The sequence below is a fragment of the Watersipora subatra genome, chromosome 1, assembly GCF_963576615.1.
Source record: "Watersipora subatra chromosome 1, tzWatSuba1.1, whole genome shotgun sequence".
In the NCBI taxonomy this organism is placed as follows: domain Eukaryota; kingdom Metazoa; phylum Bryozoa; class Gymnolaemata; order Cheilostomatida; family Watersiporidae; genus Watersipora; species Watersipora subatra.
Genome location: NC_088708.1, coordinates 52997351 through 53020040, shown reverse-complemented (window position 1 = coordinate 53020040; position 22690 = coordinate 52997351). Strand labels below are relative to the sequence as shown.

The 22690-nt window shown below is 35.6% G+C and overlaps 3 protein-coding genes across 6 annotated transcripts in view; 2 read left to right on the top strand and 1 right to left on the bottom strand.

The window, feature by feature from the left end:
• The window catches only part of LOC137385815 (trafficking protein particle complex subunit 13-like), a 20561-nt gene extending 5734 nt beyond the window's left edge, over positions 1-14827 (top strand). The window contains exons 2-12 of the mRNA XM_068072382.1: positions 5241-5415; positions 6151-6235; positions 7637-7764; positions 9627-9699; positions 10584-10628; positions 11743-11867; positions 13053-13143; positions 13388-13587; positions 14129-14178; positions 14263-14366; positions 14589-14827. Of these exons, the coding sequence (XP_067928483.1) occupies positions 5241-5415; positions 6151-6235; positions 7637-7764; positions 9627-9699; positions 10584-10628; positions 11743-11867; positions 13053-13143; positions 13388-13587; positions 14129-14178; positions 14263-14366; positions 14589-14690 (1178 nt within the window). The 3' untranslated portion in view covers positions 14691-14827. The remainder of the gene's footprint in view (positions 1-5240; positions 5416-6150; positions 6236-7636; positions 7765-9626; positions 9700-10583; positions 10629-11742; positions 11868-13052; positions 13144-13387; positions 13588-14128; positions 14179-14262; positions 14367-14588) is intronic.
• LOC137385816 (DNA excision repair protein ERCC-8-like) lies at positions 14707-22690 on the bottom strand. 4 transcript variants are annotated; one of them, XM_068072384.1, is made up of 10 exons: positions 22661-22690; positions 21002-21180; positions 20651-20773; positions 20048-20144; positions 19736-19953; positions 19297-19382; positions 16557-16667; positions 15983-16090; positions 15367-15473; positions 14707-15006 (listed from the first exon to the last, which is right to left on the bottom strand). In XM_068072384.1, exons 2-10 carry the CDS (start codon positions 21172-21174, stop codon positions 14839-14841), a joined length of 1191 nt encoding a protein of 396 aa, XP_067928485.1. In that variant the 5' UTR covers positions 21175-21180; positions 22661-22690; the 3' UTR covers positions 14707-14838. The 4 variants fall into 4 exon arrangements, with proteins under 4 accessions (XP_067928485.1, XP_067928487.1, XP_067928486.1 ...); XM_068072386.1 differs by having other exon boundaries at positions 22602-22678; XM_068072385.1 differs by lacking the exon at positions 22661-22690 and adding an exon at positions 22551-22601.
• LOC137385810 (VPS35 endosomal protein-sorting factor-like) overlaps positions 15035-22690 on the top strand; it is a 28582-nt gene continuing 20926 nt past the window's right edge. Inside the window, 1 exon segment of the mRNA XM_068072373.1 lies at positions 15035-15081. Within this exon segment, the coding sequence (XP_067928474.1) occupies positions 15035-15081 (47 nt within the window).

Genomic DNA, 22690 nt, shown 5'->3' with positions numbered 1-22690 from the left:
GCTCCATGGTTCATATTAGTTTGTCCTTTTTATAAACAAACAATGCATTGCTCTTCTTTGGAAGCGCACAGGATGACATTTTGAAATGCGGTATACTATTGAATTTCAAATCTTCGATAGGATGGAAAATCTCAATTTTATTGGCAAATTTTATAAAATTGTTAGAATATTTGAAGACTTCATAAAAAACTGAAAATTGCAAGATTATTTTATAAAAACTGGCTGCACACATTGCCGTTCTAAAAAGTTCGCCAAAGTTTGAGATAGAAGGATCTTTGATTCTATAATTATATCCTTCAACCCCAATGCACCATGAATAGGGTAACAATTATTTTTAATGCGTGTTTCTGCCACTATGGTTTTAATGCTATGGTCAATGGGTCTTTATGCATGCTTTTTGTATACAGTATATTCGGTTGGGAGATCATCAGCATAGCAGCTGCATCCGCTTTAGTTTTAGATTAGACCTACATGTAGATATTAGCTAGATTAAACCTAGATACTAACTAGAGCAGATCTAGAGATGAGCTAGAAGTGTCCTTATAGTAATCAACAAGTCATTTTGGCTATGTTTGACGTGGACAGCCTTAAAATATGCAGCATTAGACAGATAAATAATGTAGCAGTATCCAGATAAATGATGCAGCATTATCCAGATAAATAATGCAGCATTATCTTGATAAATGATGCTGCATTACCTAGATAAATAGTAATATCTATGTAGATCATAGGTTGGTGTATCACAAAACTGTCGTGAATTCCATGTATATTGCCCCTTTCACTTACCTCGTGCTATGGGTGACGTGATAAAGCTGTCAGTGTATAGACTCTCCCTGTAAAGTTAACAAACGTTACTCTCGGCGTATAACTGGCATTGCTGACGTTCATTTAGGCGTACCTGCCCTTTCATGCTGTTTGACTGTAATAACAGCAAGCTTCAGCTAGCGCATTTGCTCTTATTCCATTGATTTATTGTAATACGAATGCAAAAATCTCCTTATTAATTATTGTTTCTCAGTGCGATAAGAAGTGCTCTAATAATGTATTTCAACGAGCGCTTTTCGATCTGTTTGTAAAACTATAGCAAGCCGTAATACAATCCCGTGCGTAAGCAATGGTCGTATTTACTGATAAGCATGCCTGTGTTTAGACAGACAACCCTTACGAGGTGTGTTGGTGTGGTTGTAAGAGAATTTTTAATGTCTCGTATTGAGTGAGGTATTTTAATAACTAGAACATGACAAAAGATCCAGGCTGCCTCATAGAGACTCAAGTGGGGTATCATGAGTTTTAAACATTAGATGGCTCTAATACCTATTAAGTTAGCTGACTCTTCATTATGATGTGCTGACATCTCAGACCCCAATACTAAATATCAAGTCAGAAGCTAACACCAAATATCTGCTATCGCTGACTATAAAAGTCTTATTATTGTTTTTTATGACGTTGGTCTGCTGTTCGTTCCTTCTCTTTTCATTGCCTCAAAGAACATCGTTTGTGAAAAGTTCAATCAAGTGATTTTTTATCGATGACTTATGGAGTGGTATTTAACCGCATGTAGTTTCTTTGTTAATTTTTCTATCCTAAGTTTCTTCAATGCCTTCAATAGGCCATTGCGTGAAAACATATTTTGGGACCAAGGGATGTTGTATATCATTGTTGCCTTCGATGTTGTATATCATCATGATGTTGTACATCATGTAGTGTTTTGTATCATCGTGGCATTGTATATTATCAGGATGTTGTATATCATCCTCATGTTGTACATCATCGTCATGTTGTACATCATCGTCATGTTGTACATCATCGTGATGTTGTATATCATCGTAATGTCGCATGACATCGTAACGTCAAATATCATTGTGATGTCGTATATCATCGTCATGTCGTATATCATCGTCATGTCGTATATCATCATCATGTCGTATATCATCGTCATGTCCTACATCATCGTCATTTCGTATATCATCGTCGTGTCATATATCATTGTCATGTCCTATATCATCATCATGCCGTATATCATCGTCATGTCGTATATCATCGTCATGTCATATATCATCGTCATGTCATATATCATTATCATGCCGTATATCATCGTGATACGTACATCAACACAGCCTTCCATTTATGAACTTTTTAATAAGAACAAACCGAATTTAGCAGAGTTCAAGATCGACATTGAGACATTTTAAAAGGGCAAATTTTTTATAATTTATGCCTGTGGTCAGTAGCATACATGTGTGTCACCAAGTAACTAAGTCCAGTGATGCATAATAAGGTAGGTATGTGCCTATGTAATACTAATCGATGAGTGGTGAAGGCATTTTATATAAGATACAATGGGTACATATATGCGTTAGTTCAAACCCCGCTCATGGTAGGCGTCTACTGTCAACACTTACTCCCATGGGTTGTTTTCACATCATTGAAGTGGTTAGTGATATCTTTCTTGCTCATCAACATTCCCTGAATTGTATTAAAAGTGACAGAATATCGCTAACTCTAAATGGTTGTTGATATTTAAAGTAGGAAATCTGGTCAGAAAGTGTGTATAAGTTGTTTATATGACACAACCTGGCATATAAACTGATGAAATTAACATTGTCCACTGATTACAGTCAAAATTAGCATATTTGCAGCAATGAGATCCACTTAGAGCTCAAAGCACACAATAAGAAATAGATTTAAAATTTGCAATCTTTTTTTTACGTTATTGACTTTTTATTACTTTTTTTATTCTTCGACTTGTAAAAACCAATTATTGAAAAGCCTAAATATATACAAATGAAATTTTCACTTGGGTATGCTAACAATTAAAAATCATTTACGATATGTCATTGACTGACCGATTGATTCAGTTTATTACAAATGTATTGTAAGTGGCTATTGTTGCAGCCTGCATTCTCCTGTTTTACGTATTAGACTATTATAGTGTACTAGCAAGTGAAATAATGTTGTAAAGTCACCCACATAGTTGTCTAGGCTTAACTACTCCCACAACAAAATCTATTTTTACTGTACTAAAGCCTTTAAATACTTTTACCCATCATAAACTATTATTGTTCATTAATACAATATTGAGTATGCTTTTGAATGCTGATAAAATTGCTCCTAGCTCAAACTTCCTGCACACGTGTACAAAATTTACGTCATTTTCATAACTTCGTGCAGACATGCGCTATTCTAGTGAAATAGAGAAGAAATACGTGCCTTACCAGCTCTCCCTAATTAAGCGCATCTCACCTGCTATGTTTATAAATTCTCGTCTGCATTAACACGATTAGAGAAGCTATTACAGCCATATTGATCGCTTGTTCGTATCAACGGCCAAGATAATTAGGAGGCAAGAAAAGATAATGATATACTTCATAGGATATTCTTGAAATTAATTGCTCATCATCCATAGGTGCGAAATTTTATAAAAATTGTTGATCAGTTTTTACTTTGGATTTGTTTGTGTCTGTAGGCCGTGTAATCCACACGTTGTTGTCAATTTTGGATAGGATAAAATAATTTGGTTGATATGAAACCCATTTGCGTAGATTCGCTCATAAATGTAAATACAATATTGAAAATGCTCTGTATTGTTGGGAAGAACAGAATTCTTTGGGAAACATGTGACCATTCAGGATAATCTGGCATTTTATTTTAAATAAACTGATAATTTACCCACTTAGACTCATTTCATGTTGAAACTTAGTCAAAAGTGAAACACTAGAAATATTTTACCAGATCTATGCTGTTTTGATATATTCATGTAATTTAGTATAGGCAAGCGGGGTTGTTTTATTTATGATATGGTTCATACCCATATCACAGTATGTCGGCGCTAACCTCACAATTCATCACATAACATCAAAAACCCATCCAACTTTACAACGGCTAGTAGTCCGCGACGTAGTATTCTTATTGCACAATTTAGTTGTTAAAACGATGAAATATTAGTCCCGCAGGAACTATCATGAAGGAAAATATAGATTAAGCGATCCGCGACAGCCAATCGACATTGGCAAAGTGGTGCACATTGCGCAAATTGTAGTGGATGCTTGGCGAAATATAGAAAAAGTTTGACAGCTGCAATGTTTCCCGACATCACATTTCATCGGTTTATGGTGCTCATAGTCAACGAATAATCACTGAGAGGACAACTCTGACATGTGGCGATACCGTGTAAATCAACCTTAAAGGTTGACTTGAAACGGAAACTACATTACAGTAATTTGGTATCAAAAAGTTCACCATGTCTTACTCTGCTGTGTTGTAGGTTCAAAATATGTAGAAATGTGATTACAAGCTCTTGAAAGCTCAAAAACGAACAGTTAATCACAGCCATCACGAAAACGGCCGTAGGTTAGAATCCCTTATTTTGAAGACGTATTCAACTCGATTTGGTTATTGTTTTGACACGTGATGTTATCACATGAAATGAAAGGCCAATAAAAGGCTCAATATAAAACGTTTCGTAGCACTAGTTTATGACAAACACTCCTGGTTCTACCGAAAAGCCCGTATCAAATATAGATGCTCGCTACTTTACAGTTTTGCTTTAGTTTGGTCTAATCATCTAGTCATAATCTGATTCTGTGATCCATGTTTCCTGCCAAATATGGTGAACAATTTCTGCAGCATTTTCCGACCATCATAGGTGACCAACAGGCTCCTCAGTTTATCAGACAATGATATGTACTCCTTCGAGGTGAGGTTAAAAAATTAAACAAATTTTTAATGTAAGTTATAAGATATCAGTGCTGAAAGTGACAGCATTACAATGACGATAAAATAGACGCATTAGAACAATAGACATGGTTTTATTGAATGTGTTAAGTATATTTGTGAAAATATTTTGGCGAATGAGGTTGCGTGAAAGTGTAAACAGAAGCCATCTCGTACAACTACATCCCATTTGAGCCGTTTTGGAAAGAGATTCTAATATATGGCGGTCTCGTGATGGCGGCGATTAACTGTTCGTTTTTGAGCTTTTAAGAGCTTGTAATCGCATTTCCACATATTTTGCACCTACAACACAGCAGAGTAAGACATGGTGATTCTTTTGATACCAAATAACTGTAATGTGAATTTTGTTGCAAGTCAACCTTTAAGAAATCTCTCGCTGAAATAATTTGTGTTTGAAAGTCTGAGCAACTTCATTGAGTCCTCTTCAAGTTTCAATCAATTAAATTAGAGAAAATTCATTTGCATAATATTTTGAGTTAACTGATGATAGTGGTTATCTTTTACAGTGATGCGTTTGACGAAGCCATCCTTGGGTAGGTCAAATGCCGTGCACCTCGATGGACGGGACCTGGACAGTGATGAGGATCCATTCGCATTGACCAATTGGATAGATGTACAAAGCATCCAGCAGACGCCATATGAGTGCAGTAGTCCTGCACTACTTCTTCCACAGAGCTTTGGGTATGTCTCTGCTACCTAATTTCTTGTGGCACACGCTCATGAGCAACCCTTTTTCAAGCACTGTAAAGACTTTATGATTTTGCGATATGCAAAATTTTAGCATTGCAACATTTTTGTACTGTTGCGATCATGAATTTTCATTTTAGCTACTGTTTTGCGATTCTGCCAATCATAATCATATTGCTTCTAGAATATTCCTACAGAAGAGATTATAATTAATTTGAACAGTTTTAAATTCGCTATGATTCAGTGGCTTTATGTATATTCAGGTATTTAGTTATATATGCTTAACCTTAATTCATATTATAGTTGTTGTTGGAGGAGCTAAAATAATACATAGATACGGAAATATGCTGTTTGAACAGCATGAAATATTCGCTGCAAGAATGTCATTTTAAGATAAAACAACTCGGTGCAGGTGTTTACAAAATTGATTTGAACAAATATTTGCAAAGATTCTACGATGGTTAAAAAAATTAAAATGTATTTTTCATATTATGCTGTTCATAACACTGATTAATTGTCTCACCACAAAAGTTTTATTATGCGAGAGACCATTATTTATTTGAAGCTTCACGTTTATTCCTTGATCAAGGAAATATTGCTCCCATTTTTACCCGACTGCTATAAACGCAGAGAGATGTTTTACTTGGATGCATCCAAAGCATTCTAAGCGATAACCAGAAGTTTCGTTACACTGACATGTGTATTGCTGCTATTATTATGTCTTTACAGGAACATATTCTTGGGAGAGACATTCTCTAGCTACATCAGTATTCACAACTCGAGCCAGTCTGCTTGTCGCAATGTCTCACTCAAGGTTGGTTTGGTTGGTTTGATACCCCATAGGTGAACAGTTATGACACTGCCTCGTCTCATCCACTCTTTTATTCCTCTTTTATTCTTATACTCTCTACTTACATGTATATGTGATACATAACACTCAGGTGCCTTTTACTCTCTACGTACATGTATATGTGATACATAACACTCAGGTGCCTTTTACTCTCTACGTACATGTATATGTGATACATAACACTCGGGTGTCCTTCACTCTCTACGTACATGTATATGTGATACATAACACTCAGGTGTCTTTTACTCTCTACTTACATGTATATGTGATACATAACACTCAGGTGTCTATTACTCTCTACGTACATGTATATGTGATACATAACACTCAAGTGTCTTTTACTCTCTGCGTACATGTATATGTGATACATAACACTCGGGTGTCTTTCACTCTCTACTTCCATGTATATGTGATACATAACACTCAGGTGTCGTTTACTCTCTACGTACATGTACATGTGATACATAACACTCAGGTGTTTTATGCTTGATTTTTCAAAAATTTCACTACTCTGTGTCTGATACAGTTTAGTATGATAAATTATCAAATGATTGAAAGCTGCTGACTGAGTTGGTCTGAGCTCAATTGTAATTTGAATCCTGGTCAAACCTTAGAAGGGATTTCTTAATTTCCTCTAGTTCATTAACTTTACCAGTTTTTCTTTAGTTTACTAACTTAATCATATCACTCTATAAAACTGTAACCTCATAAACATGAAACGGTCGCACTGAATAACTAATATAGTGCATTGGTTAAAGTGCTTCATGAGTTTGCTTTGTACATGTTTGGAACACATGACATTCAGATTGGTAAATCGATGCACTGCCAACTAGTCTTATTGGTCGCCCTGTAATCTTCTTTGACGTAAAAAAGACTGCCGCACAACGAAAGGGCTATAAGAGCAGACTACACTGCGGCTTACTTAATGTTCAAAAGCAGATCCACTTCAATGCTGGACTCTATTGACTGTCTTAGAATTTTCATTTGCCGTGTAAATGGGCCACGATCTATCTGATTAGAAACTCAAGGCTCCGTCCCTGCATGCATTAAGGACAGTTCTACTCAATTAATGCATTTTGGTTGTGAGACGATAATTTTGTGTTAAAAATGATAGTAATTCTGAGCATCACAGGGCTTTAATGTCATTAATAAATATGTTTCACTTCTATTACCTAGTTGATAGCCATTTTTTATTTAAGAGCTCAATTATTACAAAGTCAAGGTTCGTTATGGTCACTGCGTACACTTTTTACCTGAAATAGTTACACTATACAAGTAGTTAAATTTTTTACTTAATGTAATCTAAAGTTAATATCTATGCCTTAAATCATTTACTCCGAGGTCAATTTATACAAACTGCTGTAGATTGAGTTACAGACCGGCAGTGGGCGCCTGGCTCTACCATCTACCCGTACTTCACCATCAGAGGTTCCTCCTGGACACAGTCTAAGTGAGATCATACAACATGAAGTCAAGGAGATGGGGACCCACATGTGAGTCCTAAGGCTATACGTAGAACAGTTTGTATGGAGCTGAGGCGCTAAACACCATTGCAATCATCTTTTCTAAGAAATACATATATTTGGTTCACACTGTTAAAAGCAATCAATCAGTTTTGGTTGTTTTGCTATTTTCTTTTCTGTGAGTTAAAGTTAGCAAGGTAAATGATACAATCTTTACTTCGCTTGGCAATAATGTGCTTGTACATATAACACCCCTACCCAGGGCTGCGTCAAGGGTGTTTGGTGGCTGTCAGCAGGTCAGCAGGTCAACACTATGACCTCATACAAGGCCAATTGTTTACATTTAGTTTGTTTTTTGTGTAATTTTAGTAAATTGCCATAGAACTATTATCTTTTGTGGTTGTGGATTGAAGTATTCCATCATAAGACAACATTTCAGAGATATATAGCATTCTTTTAGAATAACCATCGTGGCCTCAGAGGACTGATTTAATAAATCAATAATAATAATTTAATATAATAAATAAATAGTTTTAATAATTAAATTAATATAATAAATAAATGGTGATAATATATAAATAAATAGACGAGAAGCAAGATCATGATTATAGAGAACAGCAAGTCAATTCTTTGTAGTGCCAGTTGTATAACAGAGGTTAGTGACCCTTTCTAACAGCTGAATAAGCAGGAGACGTGTTTAAATTCATACCGATGTACCAAGTGTTTTGAGTCTACTGCTATATCAATACTCCTATTACTGCTATAAGGAAATAACAGAAAATGTATCATTGAAGTCTCGATTATCAGTTATTACAATAGACGTGGGACAGCTGGCAGCAGCTTTATTTGAATATAACGTTACTCCTTACTCTTTTCTCATATAATGTATAGCATCATACTGCAAGCTTGTTTATGGCGCTGTTGTACATTGCTTATAGTTTTGGCTTTTACTACTATCACGTGACAAGTATTTTGGCTAAAAGACTCTTCTACCTGAATGTCTTTCGACTCATATCACCTATCCCGTATCTTCTCCAATCTGCAACTCTCTACACAGAAACAATCTTCTTAAGTGCTTTTGCTTGCTATGACATATATTTTTCTGATACAATTGATGTGAATACATTCATTAGAAGCCAAAGAGAATCGTTACTTTATGGCTTGACTCTAAGAGTTGTACGCTGTCACATTTGTGTGAAGCTGTCGTTAGATTTACTGGCTTTATTGATTTGTAGTTACGACACGCTGGATAAATATTATCATACAGCTAATCACGGCTAATCTTGGATGTCCGTGTCAAGTGCTCGCTATCTTTATCGATGGACATACTCCTTGTAATTGATAGTCTTTATAGAACCACCTCGCTGAGTGTTGGTTGGTTATGCAATAGTCAGCACCCACGACTTTTCCGGCTATGTGGTTTGCTCGCTGTGTACTTGAACCAGTAGCACCAGCTCTGTCAAGTTGAACTTAAAACATAACATTGGCTTTAAAACCTGTAATGATATTGCAGACATTGTATCTGGCTTAATAACTCTGGAGGTTTGCTGTATAATTTGTGTTGTAGAGAATAATTTGGGATTTGTGATCTTTCGCAGCAGTCTTAAAATGTTGAACCTCGTGTGACTTCCTCATATAGCTAGATAGCTATCACATGGCTTACTGAGGTAGCTAGATAGCTATTACATGGCTTACTGAGGTAGCTAGATAGCTATCACATGGCTTATTGAGGCAGCTAGATAGCTATCATACGACTCACTGAGGTAGCTAGATAGGTATCATGTGACTCACTGAGGTAGCTAGATGTCTGTCACATGACTCACCCAGATGTTCAGACTGCTATGAAACATTTTCATGGTATTTTAAGGATGAAATACTTCCTTGGTTTGTAGATTAGTCTGCACAGTTAATTATATGACACCAGCCAGCACCAAACTTGAACTCAAAAAGTTCTTCAAGTTTCAGGTAGGAGTTATCTATCTATGATTATTAGAAGAAAAAGAGTTATTTATCTATGATTACTAAATGAAGGCTAGGATTTGTTGATCTATGATTATTAGACCAAGAGTAGGAGTTATCTATTTATGATTATTAGAAGAGAAAGAGTTATTCATCTATGATTACTAAATGAAGACTAGGATTTGTTGATCTATGATTATTAACCCAAAAGTAGGAGTAATCTATCTATGATTATTAGAAGAAAAAGAGTTATTTATCTATGATTACTAAATGAAGGCTAGGATTTGTTGATCTATGATTATTAGACCAAGAGTAGGAGTTATCTATTTATGATTATTAGAAGAGAAAGTGTTATTCATCTATGATTACTAAATGAAGACTAGGATTTGTTGATCTATGAATATTAGACCAAGAGTACGAGTTATCTATCTACGATTATTAAAAAAAGTTAGGAGTTGTCTATCTATGATTATTAGAAGATTAGGAGTTATTTATCTATGATTGTGAGAAAAAGTTAGGATTTATCTGTGTATGATTTGTGTATATGCAGCAACAACTAGTGGCTTGTGGCTATACGTTGTTTACTTTTGTTGTGTTTTTGATATATTTTAGTGTGGCTGAGTTTTGATGATTAACACACAGTTTGAAAGTTTTGGTTCTGTCAATTTGGAGATTGATTGGAAGCGCTTGAGTTTTTTAACTGTTCCAATGCTTCACTTTATTCTCACATCACACATAGTGTAGCTGCGGCGATTTCTTGTAAATTTTAACATGAAATAATGTTCAATTTTAGTATGTATGATGTGTAGTTGGTAAGGTTTACAGTTTAGCATCATAGTAGTCATATTTATCAGCTGACGGGAAAGAAACATGTTCTGTTTTACTTGTAGGTCTTGAAGCCACTTGAATTGAAGACCAAGTTTATCAATAGCGAGGTAATCAATTTAGAAACTCAACATATTACAATATATATAGTATTCTCAGCTATTAATACAAACTGAAAAACAAATTGAAAATCATGAATATGTTGAATTGATAACAGCAATGAGTACATAAAATTGTGTGTATAAAAAGGTCACTGTTGCAGCAGATGCTACTATCCAAACTTTTGAATACGACGATACTTATTCGAACATGTATACTCTTGATACTAGCACAAACGTACAAATGAAATATCGGACTGTCTTTGTTTGATACATTGTCTGACCGAACAGAGAGAGAACGTAGAGGCATTTCCTACTTGAGTTAATACAACTGTCCGCGTGAAAAGTATTTAGCTTTTACAGATTTAGAGATCGACCTTAGAAAAAATCGGATATAAGAGTGTAACGAAACATCTGAAATTGAAACAGCACATTCGAAAATTACAAATTCAAAAAATTAGGTAACGGTAAAAAAGCTTTTAAAAAATTTATAAAAAAAAATAAACACAAAAGAAGATATCAATCTTTATCATAATGAGAGCTGTGTCTGTCTGTCCGAACCCACGCTAAGAGTGTTAAAAAATACTTGTAGTAATACACAGGAATTGAACCCAGATTGTCAGACTGAAAGCCAACTCCACTACCAGTGAGCTACTGGATCACTAGAATAATTAGACTAATAATCACTAGACACTAGAATAATTGTGCGCGTGGTCATTAAACATCTTTCACATTAAACGGGACTGCCAGCGAACTAGTTAATTATAAAAAGTACATGTTTAGCGTGTGGATACGTGATAGGATAGATAAATAGTTGGGAATGGTAGGGCTGGCTTAGCTTAGTGGTTACGCGTGCTTGTTGGTAGACTTGCTAGTTGGTAATCAAATGTCGAGTTCAAATCCAGTACGAAGGTGATTTTTGTTCCTAAAGCTTTATCGCTATAACTGAATAGATGGATGACAGATGGCGGACAAACACCGAGATTTATATACATATACATGTATATATATATGGATAAAGATACGAATAAAGTTTAAACAATTGCTATAAGCACTTGACTAATAGCAAGAAACAACTGTAATATTGTATTTGTATTTATTTGCTTGTAATTTCGTTTTGTTTCAGAGTGCAGACATCTTTTTAGAAGCTCAGATACAGAACATAACTCCCGCAGGAATATATTTGGAGAGAGTGTCTATTGAACCTGACCCACGTTTCATAGCTGAGGATGTCAGCCACAGTGATGCAAGGTAGTCTCAACAATATATTTTAAAACAGAATTTTTTGAATAGCCAATATTTGAAATTAGATATATTAACTTGAAGTGTAAAGGAAAGTGGAAGTAGAAGGATGTTTGGTTTATCCAAATCATGAAAATCTCAGTCATGCAATGAGTAAGGTATTTACTTAGATTGTTACTTGCGATTTACTTAGTTTATCACATAAGTTGTACCTGCAGCTACAGGTAATTTTGAATAATCATAATACTACTTGATTGATCAAATCTTCATCTTATTTTTACACCTATCAACTCTATTACTGTTGTGCCTGTTTAGAAAATGGCTTTTCGTAGCTGAGGTTTGCATAAATTACTTGAGATGAAACATATTTTAGATTTTTCAGTTTATCAGGCACATGGCTACCAAGTAAAATGTGGTTTTTTTATTTACAAAACAAAAACTGGAAGATTATAGGAGGTAACAACATTGAAGTAGACGTGACCAATTAGAGGGCATTAATAAGCTGGATATGATTTTTAATTGGTCAAGTGTATTTCACAGTTGTTGCTCCTACAATTTTTATTACAAAACATTTTCTCGTAGGAGAATCCTCGTCATTTTGTATCTTAAGTATTCATAGTTTTCTTGAGATGTGAATTGTTGGTTTTTTGTCTATAAGCCTATTTAAGTTTCAAATAATTGCATTCTACTGCGCAATAGAATTTTAAATATTGAATTAATCAAGACAAAGCTTGATTCATGAAATTGAAATACTGTGATGGAGACCAACCCAAGCCAGGACATCTCAAGCCAGGATGACCTAAGCTGACCCTAGTCAGCCCAGCCCAGCACTACATGGAAGGCAGGGCTTGCCATCTATAAACTTTCACTCGCAAGCTAGCCAGCAGAGCCCATTTGGACCTGTTTATGTTGCATGCTCTATATTGTAATCACATAAACCAAGCAAATATATGTATAAACTCAAACCGCACTGAGTTATTTATTCATGTGGAGCTAGTCAAGGGGACACAACTCCTTTACAATACTTCAACTGTATATTAACACGTATAATAACATTATCTCTCACGCTTCAAATTATCAAATACATTAATATAAAATAACTTATAACAAGAAGCTCAAGTGGTTCTAGCTAATATGTTTTCAATGTGTAAATACTTTGTTCTTATGATAATTTAATGTTATTTGGTGTTGTAGTGATCCGTTTGAAAGATATGTTAATCCATTAGACATGTACCAGCTGCTCTATAAGATCACACCAAAAGCTGACCTTTTGGATAACATCAAGGTAGGAGTTGTCTATTCAAGTTATCTCCTCTTATGTAAGGTCAACGTGTCAGGGCATGTGCCAAAAAGTAAATACTTCTTGTTGGATCGCTAGACATTTTACTTGTGTATAAGTAGAAATGCTACTTATTGGGATAAAAAAGGGGACTAAAGTGGACTTACATTTGATTTTTACATAGTAGCCTAGACTGTATTTTTAGTCAGTCTTAGAAAAAGTGTCCAAGTTGAAAGTTTTATGTGTGTAGATACTGAAGTCAATAACGGCAATGGGAAAGCTTGACATTCACTGGAGGAGTAGCATGGGTGAAAAGGGACGTCTACAGACATCTTCCCTACAGAGAACGGTTCCAGGCTATGGTGATATAAGGCTCACTGTCAAGTCTATGTCTTCCAGGGTCGAGCTAGAGCAACCAGTAGATGTTACCCTTCAGCTAGTCAATGCAAGGTATTACATTATATTTGTATATTTTGTTGCATCCTCTTGCAGCATACTCGTTCATAGAACGTTTTGTGATACTGACTCTCTTCTATCACACATGCTAGTAGGCATAACTAGTGTAAATATATTTTATATGTACATTCTATAGCATATTTATTGGCAAGTTCTCACTGACTCAACTGTCAAAGTGAGATCTGTATTTAATTTGTTGTGATATACTTATCAAATACATTACCAGGAAAGATAAAATATAGCCTGACAGAAAATTCTAGAAACTGGGAGTTATCTTTCCAACATATTGTAACTTTCAAGCCTAGTAACGAGCTTTCACCTCATCTAGTACATGGTTTTTCAAAAATCCATTGGTCCTACAACTTAAAATAATATTTTGTGTTGAAGAGGATGTTCTGTTTTTAAGCTGACCAATTTATTTTGCAAGTAGTGGTTTTATAGTTACCTTTTTGCTTATGTTAATACTTCTAACACATTTAACGCATGAATGTCTGTTGCCTGCCATACTCAATTTAGAGTTCTCTGTATTCTGTAGTGAGAGAAAGATGGACCTTAGAATAGAGCTGCAGAACAATCCTTCTTGTGGTGAGTAGGATAATCTGCAGCGTGATATTTATGCCTGTTCTTTGGGTATTTCCCTAATGCTATAGCTTGTTGATAATATCCCAGGAATTCTCTGGACTGGAATATCGGGAAGGCAACTCGGAACCCTTGAGCCAAATAATTCTATCACTCTAAGTTATGTTTTCATTCCCATCAAGCCTGGCTTACAGGTACCAAGTTATACCATCCAGTTATTGCTAAGATTATGTGTAATGGTGTGTAATATTTCTATATCATTTATGCGTTATATAGATATTAGATATGTTTATGCATACGTTCTACTGTGAAATGTTATGCAGAGTCTTGTAGCAGAATTTGTATCAGGTGAAGATGCTGAGCCATCTCATGATTATAATTGCCATTTATTATCTATGCCTATAATTTATTTGCAGGCTGTGTCAGGGATACGTGTGCTCGACACATTCCTAAAGAGAACTCATGAGCACGATAACATTGCTCACATTTTTGTCAACAGCAGCTCAAAAAACACATGAGCGACTTCCATTTCTCATTTTTACACTTTTATTTACAAGACATGCAATGGATATAATAAATTTACATAAATAAACATTTACAATAAAATACAGACTGTACATCTCATATGTACAAAAGACAATTGAGTTAAAAAAAACTTCAGTGTTGTCAATCATCATCGTCACTCCAGGTGTCAACCCTCACGGATAAGTCCGATAGCTGAGGTATTGTTTTGGATTTTGAGTTCTCTTGCTCCACATATTCTAAGTAATGATCCTCCGCTTGATGGTCAGGAGTCCACACAAGTAGATTTCTGTCACCTGATCCACTATAAACCTGAAATTTGGCACTTTGATGATTAGAGATGCACTTGCACTAAGACCAGTGGCAAAGCTTGAACGCTAGTAACAAGTCACATGTACTAGCTATAAAGCAACTATAGCAACACAATTGCATATTAGTAACTATAGCAGCAGCACTACATATTAAACTAGGAGGTTCAACTTCTCATTCTAGAGCGTTTCTGACAGTTCATTGCCAGTCTTGTTTAAGTTTAGAAGCGAAAACCTAGGATTTATTTTCTGTATGGAACAATAAGTCTTGCAGCGGTCCGTGTACAATAATGGTGCGAAAGAGATGCTTTACAATCTATGAGTTGTTCTACAGATATTAAGAATGTCAAGCGGAGTAACTAACCTCCTGTGTGAAGGGGTTATAGTGGCAGCAGTTGACCTGTCTAAAGTGACCACACAATGTTTTCATAAGTTGACCAGTTTTTACGTCGAATGACTGTACCTTCTCTCCTGTTAAAAATGAAATGCAGATATATCAGCATAGGTATGTTCACATACTGGATGATTAATCTATGCGCGTCAAAGAGGTAAATGCTTCAACCAACAAGAAATTTTATCTCATCATGGCTGTCTCCTCATTTAGAGCGCTCTTAACAAATTTACTTGCTGCAAAATAATGAACCATGTATATGTAAAACTATGTTACATGCAGCCTTACTGGTAAGTGGGATGGTATGACCTGATGTAGGTATAACCTGATGTTGAATGATTGAATACTACTATTCAGCTGTTCTACTAGTCCAGAAGCAGCTTTAAGTTTTTGTAACACCATGCAAAGCTGTGTAACAAACAAACAATAAAATGAAAAATCAGTTACCTCGCAATTTTATGATGTATGTATATACACGTAGAGTACCTTTCAGTATTCATGTATAATGCTGACCATGTTTCCGTCGGTATGAAATGCTAATATTGGATTTTCTTACTAATGAAACTCGGAGGCAACACAGTTCACCTACCTTCTGGTATATATAGAATCGGTTCATGTACACCTGTGGAAACAGCGATCTTCAAGCATCTTCCTATCTTATTGTGCACTCTTCCATAATTCACCATCAAATTCTTTCCTACACAACGCGTAGGTATTAGTATATGTGCTGAAGTAAATCAGCAACAATAGCAAAAATAAACAGTTCAAATATTCTATCAGAAGGAAAAGTCCAAAGCTTGCTGAGAGAGTAACAGAGATTGCTATTAGCACACCATTAGCTAGACTGCGCAATGCTAGGTAAAACTTATTATTTGACTTGGAGCATACTGATGAGTAATCCATCCTCATTGTATGTATTTATTGAATAGTGAGCATTCTATACTGCATTTTCAAGCTTCAATTCATTGTTATATGCGCAATCAGCAAAACCTCATAGAGTAGTACACATTTAAAACTACTGGATGTTGGAATGTTGGTTAAAACCATTTGATGTAAAATTAAGACAATATGTTTATTGAAATAAAAACCTTTTCTAAAAGCTTTTTTAAATGATTCGTGTTTCACCAGTTCATTACGTGTGACCCCATTTAGTCTTGTCATACCTGTGAATGTATCCCATAGACGGACTGCCTCATCAGAACCATAGGTGAGCAAAGAATATCCTGTCTCTAAATACTCCATGGCAAATACATCACCAGTGTGAGCGCTGCCACCTGAAATACTAATCTTTAAAGACTCAAACTGACTTCGTACAGTAGATTTAGTGAAATATTACAGTAGAGCAGACAAATAAAGGTAGCAAAGGTAACATCACAGATGCTCAAAGTACAGTGTACAGCGAAATATCGGTATATGGAGGAGTCAGCAAGATTCCGCAAATCTCATTGCACAACAAGCATACAACATGGTACTAGGCATAACCATGAAGTATGACTTCATTTAAACCTCGAACCACGCTTGTTACCAGATTTATAGAATTATGATAAATATAGTAATTCCTCAGGGAAAGGATCCTATTGGGCCGTGTTCAGATCAATCAGCCTATTAACATCATGTTGTTAAGCAGTCTTTTATGTAGAATAACTAAATTTCAGGTCATTTAAAGCATCCAATCTCTCGTAACTGACTAAAATGTACTTCATATTAGGCGACGGTTTAAAAATTAACTACAATCTTGACTAGTCATACGATGACATATCATGACTCGCCTGTTATTTATATATATATAAATCTCAGTGTTTGTGTGTCTGTCAAAAATTAGACAACCAGTGTGTCTAATTTGTGTGTCCAGTTATAGTGATAAAGCTTTAGATACAAAAAATTCACTTCGCAGAGGGTTTGAACTCCGAACCTTCAGGTTTGCAGACAGCCAACCCATTAGACTGTGTCCAACTGGCCGTAGCAATTAATAATAGGGCACATAATCATTACATCAGACAAAATAGGCAGGCTTGGAAGAATACGATTGGTTATTTATTAACTAGCACGCTTGATTATTACATCACATTCATCATTACATCGATGTAACGTTTATTAAAGTGACTGTTGACACGGCTTCTTACTATAATAAATTTAGACTAGCTTAATTTACTAGCTTACCGGGTAAGTTACTCATAGTCATTGGGTAATTATTTTATTACCCATGCAATGGGTATTCAGCTGGTTGTTTATAAAATGTTAGTCTGTGTTCCTAAATGCTTGGAGCAACCACCATCTATTTCCAGAGTAGATATCTTTTGCTCAGAGTACGTGCAGAACATTTCAGTGGTTCATTCGCGCAGTCACTAATCACATTTTGTGGAAATAGTGCGAGATTTGACCTTAAATGGCAAACTACTCCCACGCATTGCTAAAATATTTTCCTTTTTTAGACATTTACAAACTCTTAGAAAGAGTGATGTTATCAGAAATTATTTAACTTATTCAATAGGTTACCTGAGAATTTAGATCTCAGTTTTTTTTGCGATCGCTCTGTTTGTATGGTTTAAACACTGCCAAGTCATTGGTCAGCTGCTCTAACCAACAACAATGGGCAATTCTTGTCATTGGATGTCATTAAATGACAGGTTGTGACCAGAAATTGTTATTAAAAATTTGACATCAACATTTTAGCCACTGGAACACTGATCCTTCCAATGACCTAAAATTTGGTGTTGCTCCAAATTACCATGCTAAATATACCACATACTGCGCATAGCATAAGGGAACAAGTAAAGGAACTTGGTTGGTTCCTTTACAATATTACCATGCTAAATATATCACATACTGTGCATAGCATAAGGGAACAAGTAGAGGAACTCGGTTGGTTCCTTTACAATATTACCATGCTAAATATATCACATACTGCGCATAGCCTAAGGGAACAAGTAGAGGAACTTGGTTGGTTCCTTTACAATATTACCATGCTAAATATATCACATACTGTGCATAGCATAAGGGAACAAGTAGAGGAACTCGGTTGGTTCCTTTACAATATTACCATGCTAAATATATCACATACTGTGCATAGCATAAGGGAACAAGTAAAGGAACTTGGTTGGTTCCTTTACAATGTTACCATGCTAAATATATCACATACTGTGCATAGCATAAGGGAACAAGTAGAGGAACTTGGTTGGTTCCTTTACAATATTACCATGCTAAATATATCACATACTGTGCATAGCATAAGGGAACAAGTAGAGGAACTTGGTTGGTTCCTTTACAATATTACCATGCTAAATATACCACATACTGCGCATAGCATAAGGGAACAAGTAAAGGAACTTGGTTGGTTCCTTTACAATATTACCATGCTAAATATATCACATCCTGCGCATAGCATAAGGGAACAAGTAGAGGAACTCGGTTGGTTCCTTTACAATATTACCATGCTAAATATATCACATCCTGCGCATAGCATAAGGGAACAAGTAGAGGAACTCGGTTGGTTCCTTTACAATATTACCATGCTAAATATATCACATACCGCACATAGCCTAAGGGAACAAGTAGAGGAACTTGGTTGGTTCCTTTACAATATTACCATGCTAAATATATCACATACTGCGCATAGCATAAGGGAACAAGTCAAAGGAACTCGGTTGGTTCCTTTACAATATTACCATGCTAAATATATCACATACTGTGCACAGCATAAGGGAACAAGTATACGAACTCGGTTGGTTCCTTTACAATATTACCATGCTAAATATATCACATCCTGTGCATAGAATAAGGGAACAAGTAGAGGAACTCGGTTGGTTCCTTTACAATATTACCATGCTAAATATATCACATACTGTGCACAGCATAAGACTATTATCAAAAGTACTAACATTGAGCAAAATGTCAAATACTGACCGGATTTGCTGCCGTTATGTTGATCCAAGGAAACCACTTGACCCTTGGCCATTCTGATATCCCAGAAAAAGACTTTTCCATCCAGCCTACATAAGCCAGGAGACAGAGTCTCAGATGCGCCTAGTGATGAAGTCTGTTTCACTTGAATCAATAATGCACAGTTGCTGTTGTAGACACTTTTGCTTTGATGCTTGCAATCACCTCTTCTAGCAAGGTCTTTTATCTCCGTTATTAAAAACATTGTAGTAAAATATTGTTGCTATGACTACTAAAAACTTCATAATTTTGGGATTGTGTGCAGTTTCAAGTTTACAACTGAAAATGCTGAACAAACATAACTAATAATAAAACTTGAAGCAAAACACAAATTCAACTAAATACGTGAACAGCGAAGTACTCAACGGAATGAGTGGGCTGCAGAAGATTATCAGAAACCTACCCTCCAGTCGTGACTATGAAAGGCAGACAAGGCGACCACTTTACACAGAAGACCGAATTACTATGCCCTTTGAGTATCTGGATGCTGGAACCGGTACGCATGTCGATGAGTTTAGCCTGAGAGGAGCTAGTTCCCACAGCAATGAGATTGTGTTCTGTTGCGCAAGTGGACATATGGTGACTGTAGACTATGCCATTAAACTCATAAGATTCCACAGGCTACAATATGTGCATCACATTTATGATCTTACAAACTGGCATGGATAGGGAAAAGCTACTACAAAAGTCTGTTCACACCAACGCATCAACTTACCACAAAAGCATTGGAGTCCCAAACTTTCAGCACTTTATCTGCAGCACTACTGGTGAACAGTCCGTTGTCAAATGGATACCATTGAACTGTTTCTACGCTAAAAACAACAACTGCTTATAACTGGTGATAAAAGTATCAGGAAAAGACACTCAACAAATGACAAACATGACTAAACTAAACAATGTACAACTTAACATTTATATTTCATAATCCAAATGGCTGATCACTTTTAGCTACTGTAGAGGTCAATGTGTGAGTTATAAACATGAGTTCTCAAAATACATAATCTATTTTCAATTGTTAATACCAGCTGTTTCCTAGCGAACCTATCCACAGGTGTGCTAGAAATTGGCTCAGATTGACTTTTCACAAAATAATATAAATGAGAGGTAATTATATGATGAGATGAGTAAACTAGCACTCTCTATTGACTCCATATATGAGTGACTCTCTAGTGACTCCACATATGAGTGACTCTCTATTGACTCCACATATATGCTAAGTCAAGCACCTCTACAAAATCTTAAAACAATGTGGTAACATGGTTTCATAGAAGAAACTAGATGATGACAAACAAAAAGTGTTGTTAACATGTGATCTCACCCAAATTTGTGCTTAGTACTGGAAGATGAATGACAGACAACTTTATGCTGGTGCTTAGGAGAGCCGCTACTATTCCAGATGTCGTATATTACCACTGAGCCTAATCCCCCTCCAGTGAGAAGACTAGAATTTACAATTCATAAAATTACAAGATTTTACAAAATCGTATCAGATAAAACAAGGGTGGCAAGTAGACTAAACAATAAAACTGTTAGACGTAGTTCGTAAAGAGCCAGGACACCACAAAGATATCGTAAGCACACCGCAAGGGTGTTGCAAGGACGTCACAAGAATGTCACAAGATCATCACAAAGACACCACAAGGCTATATAGCAAGTAGAAACACTCAACTATCTTCCATCAATCTTCTCTAGGTCTAAACAATTAACGGCACCGTTGTGTGGATCTGCGAAGTCTCTCAGCTTGCAAGTATCCAATGAGAACGTTCTCTGTGTTGCCTCCATGACTTCCATCTCCTTGGGCTGACACATCCCCGTGTCACGAAGGAACAGTGCATTGAGCATTCCTTTCTGTAATTCAAAGTAGCTGCTACCCATCAAAACTGTTCCCTGATAAAAATTCCTTAGATAAAAGCATTAACCAACGCATCGAATCATAATATTTTATGTTATATAAAACTTTGGTTTTGATTTAACTTGAACAGTAAATGAAAACGCCAGCTTGTAATTTATGTTTAGTGATTCAAACCATAATAAACTAGTGTGATTCGAGCGGCAGTAAATACAAATAGTAAGTACAGTAAGTACAGATAGAGTAAATAAACGATAGTGGATAGTGCCTTAAATGATAATTCAATTAATATGGACTCTAAAAAACCTTGGGGCATATTATAATGCTGATAAGACAATATTAATATAAAATGTAAGGTGTTTATTTAGAGATAAAAAGCAGCTCATGAGGTTTATTCATCTGCCTTTTTAGCATCAATATATCAATTGCCTATGAAAGGATCATTTAATTATCTTATTGAGTGTATTAGTTCGGATTCTAACACAAACTCTGCTGAAAGCACTTATGCCATAAATCTTGACCTACTGGTAGAAACAAGTATGACATTAAAATAGCTAAGCTATTCTCTTTTCGCTCACCAAATTCAACCCAGTAATATTTAGGGAGAAAGTTTTGGCACATTAATTCGGTGTAAGCCGCTACTTCAGAAAGATAAAAAGCTTTTGAGGCTATGTTGACTGCCACAATAATAAATATTAGTAGTAATCGTTAAATTTTAACAACAGGGGTTGCTATACTTTAGTTATAACATCTAACACTAGCAGTAAGCTTTGAGATACAAGGTCTATTCCAATGTCATAGTGTTTATAGTTTTACAATTTATTTTATGCTGTTGGAAGTGCTCACTAATAAAAAAATGATAAAACTATGAAAACGAAATCATTTCCGAGTTAGATAAAGCTTTGTGCAAATAAACACTAACTATTTGCTGCTAGTAACAAAAGCTCATGTGCACAAATACCATGATGAGCATGTACTGTTGAACAATGCCCCTTACGTTTTACTTTTCCCCTAATCCCTTTAACCACTCTCTTATATTTTTTAAACCAGATTTCGTTTTACCATCTCTATTTTTCATTACTTTTTAAGTATATAGTTAAAATACTGACAGGACCAGCTTAAACATCAGGTATGATGCAGAAGTTACCAATGGCAAAAGTATACAGTTCACATTAGTGGCCTTCCTTCAAAGGAATTTCAATTTCTTCGCCACTTCTCTTTGCAACTTCCTCAATCTAGTTTAAATGAACTAACGAGATTTGTTTGTTTTGCAAATTCAACAAATTACAGTTGCTAACGCCAAATGTCTATCAAAAAAATTGCGACGTGCATCAAATTAAGGGATAATACACGGCACTTGCCAAATTACCAAAGTTAGAACAGTTCACTCCCTAAAATCAGTATTTAAACATACAGTAACCTCAAGAGAGCACTGATATGGTTAGTAAAGTCTGGAACTTCAAATACTGTGATACATACTGTAGGTAGAAGAATTATCTACGATGATGA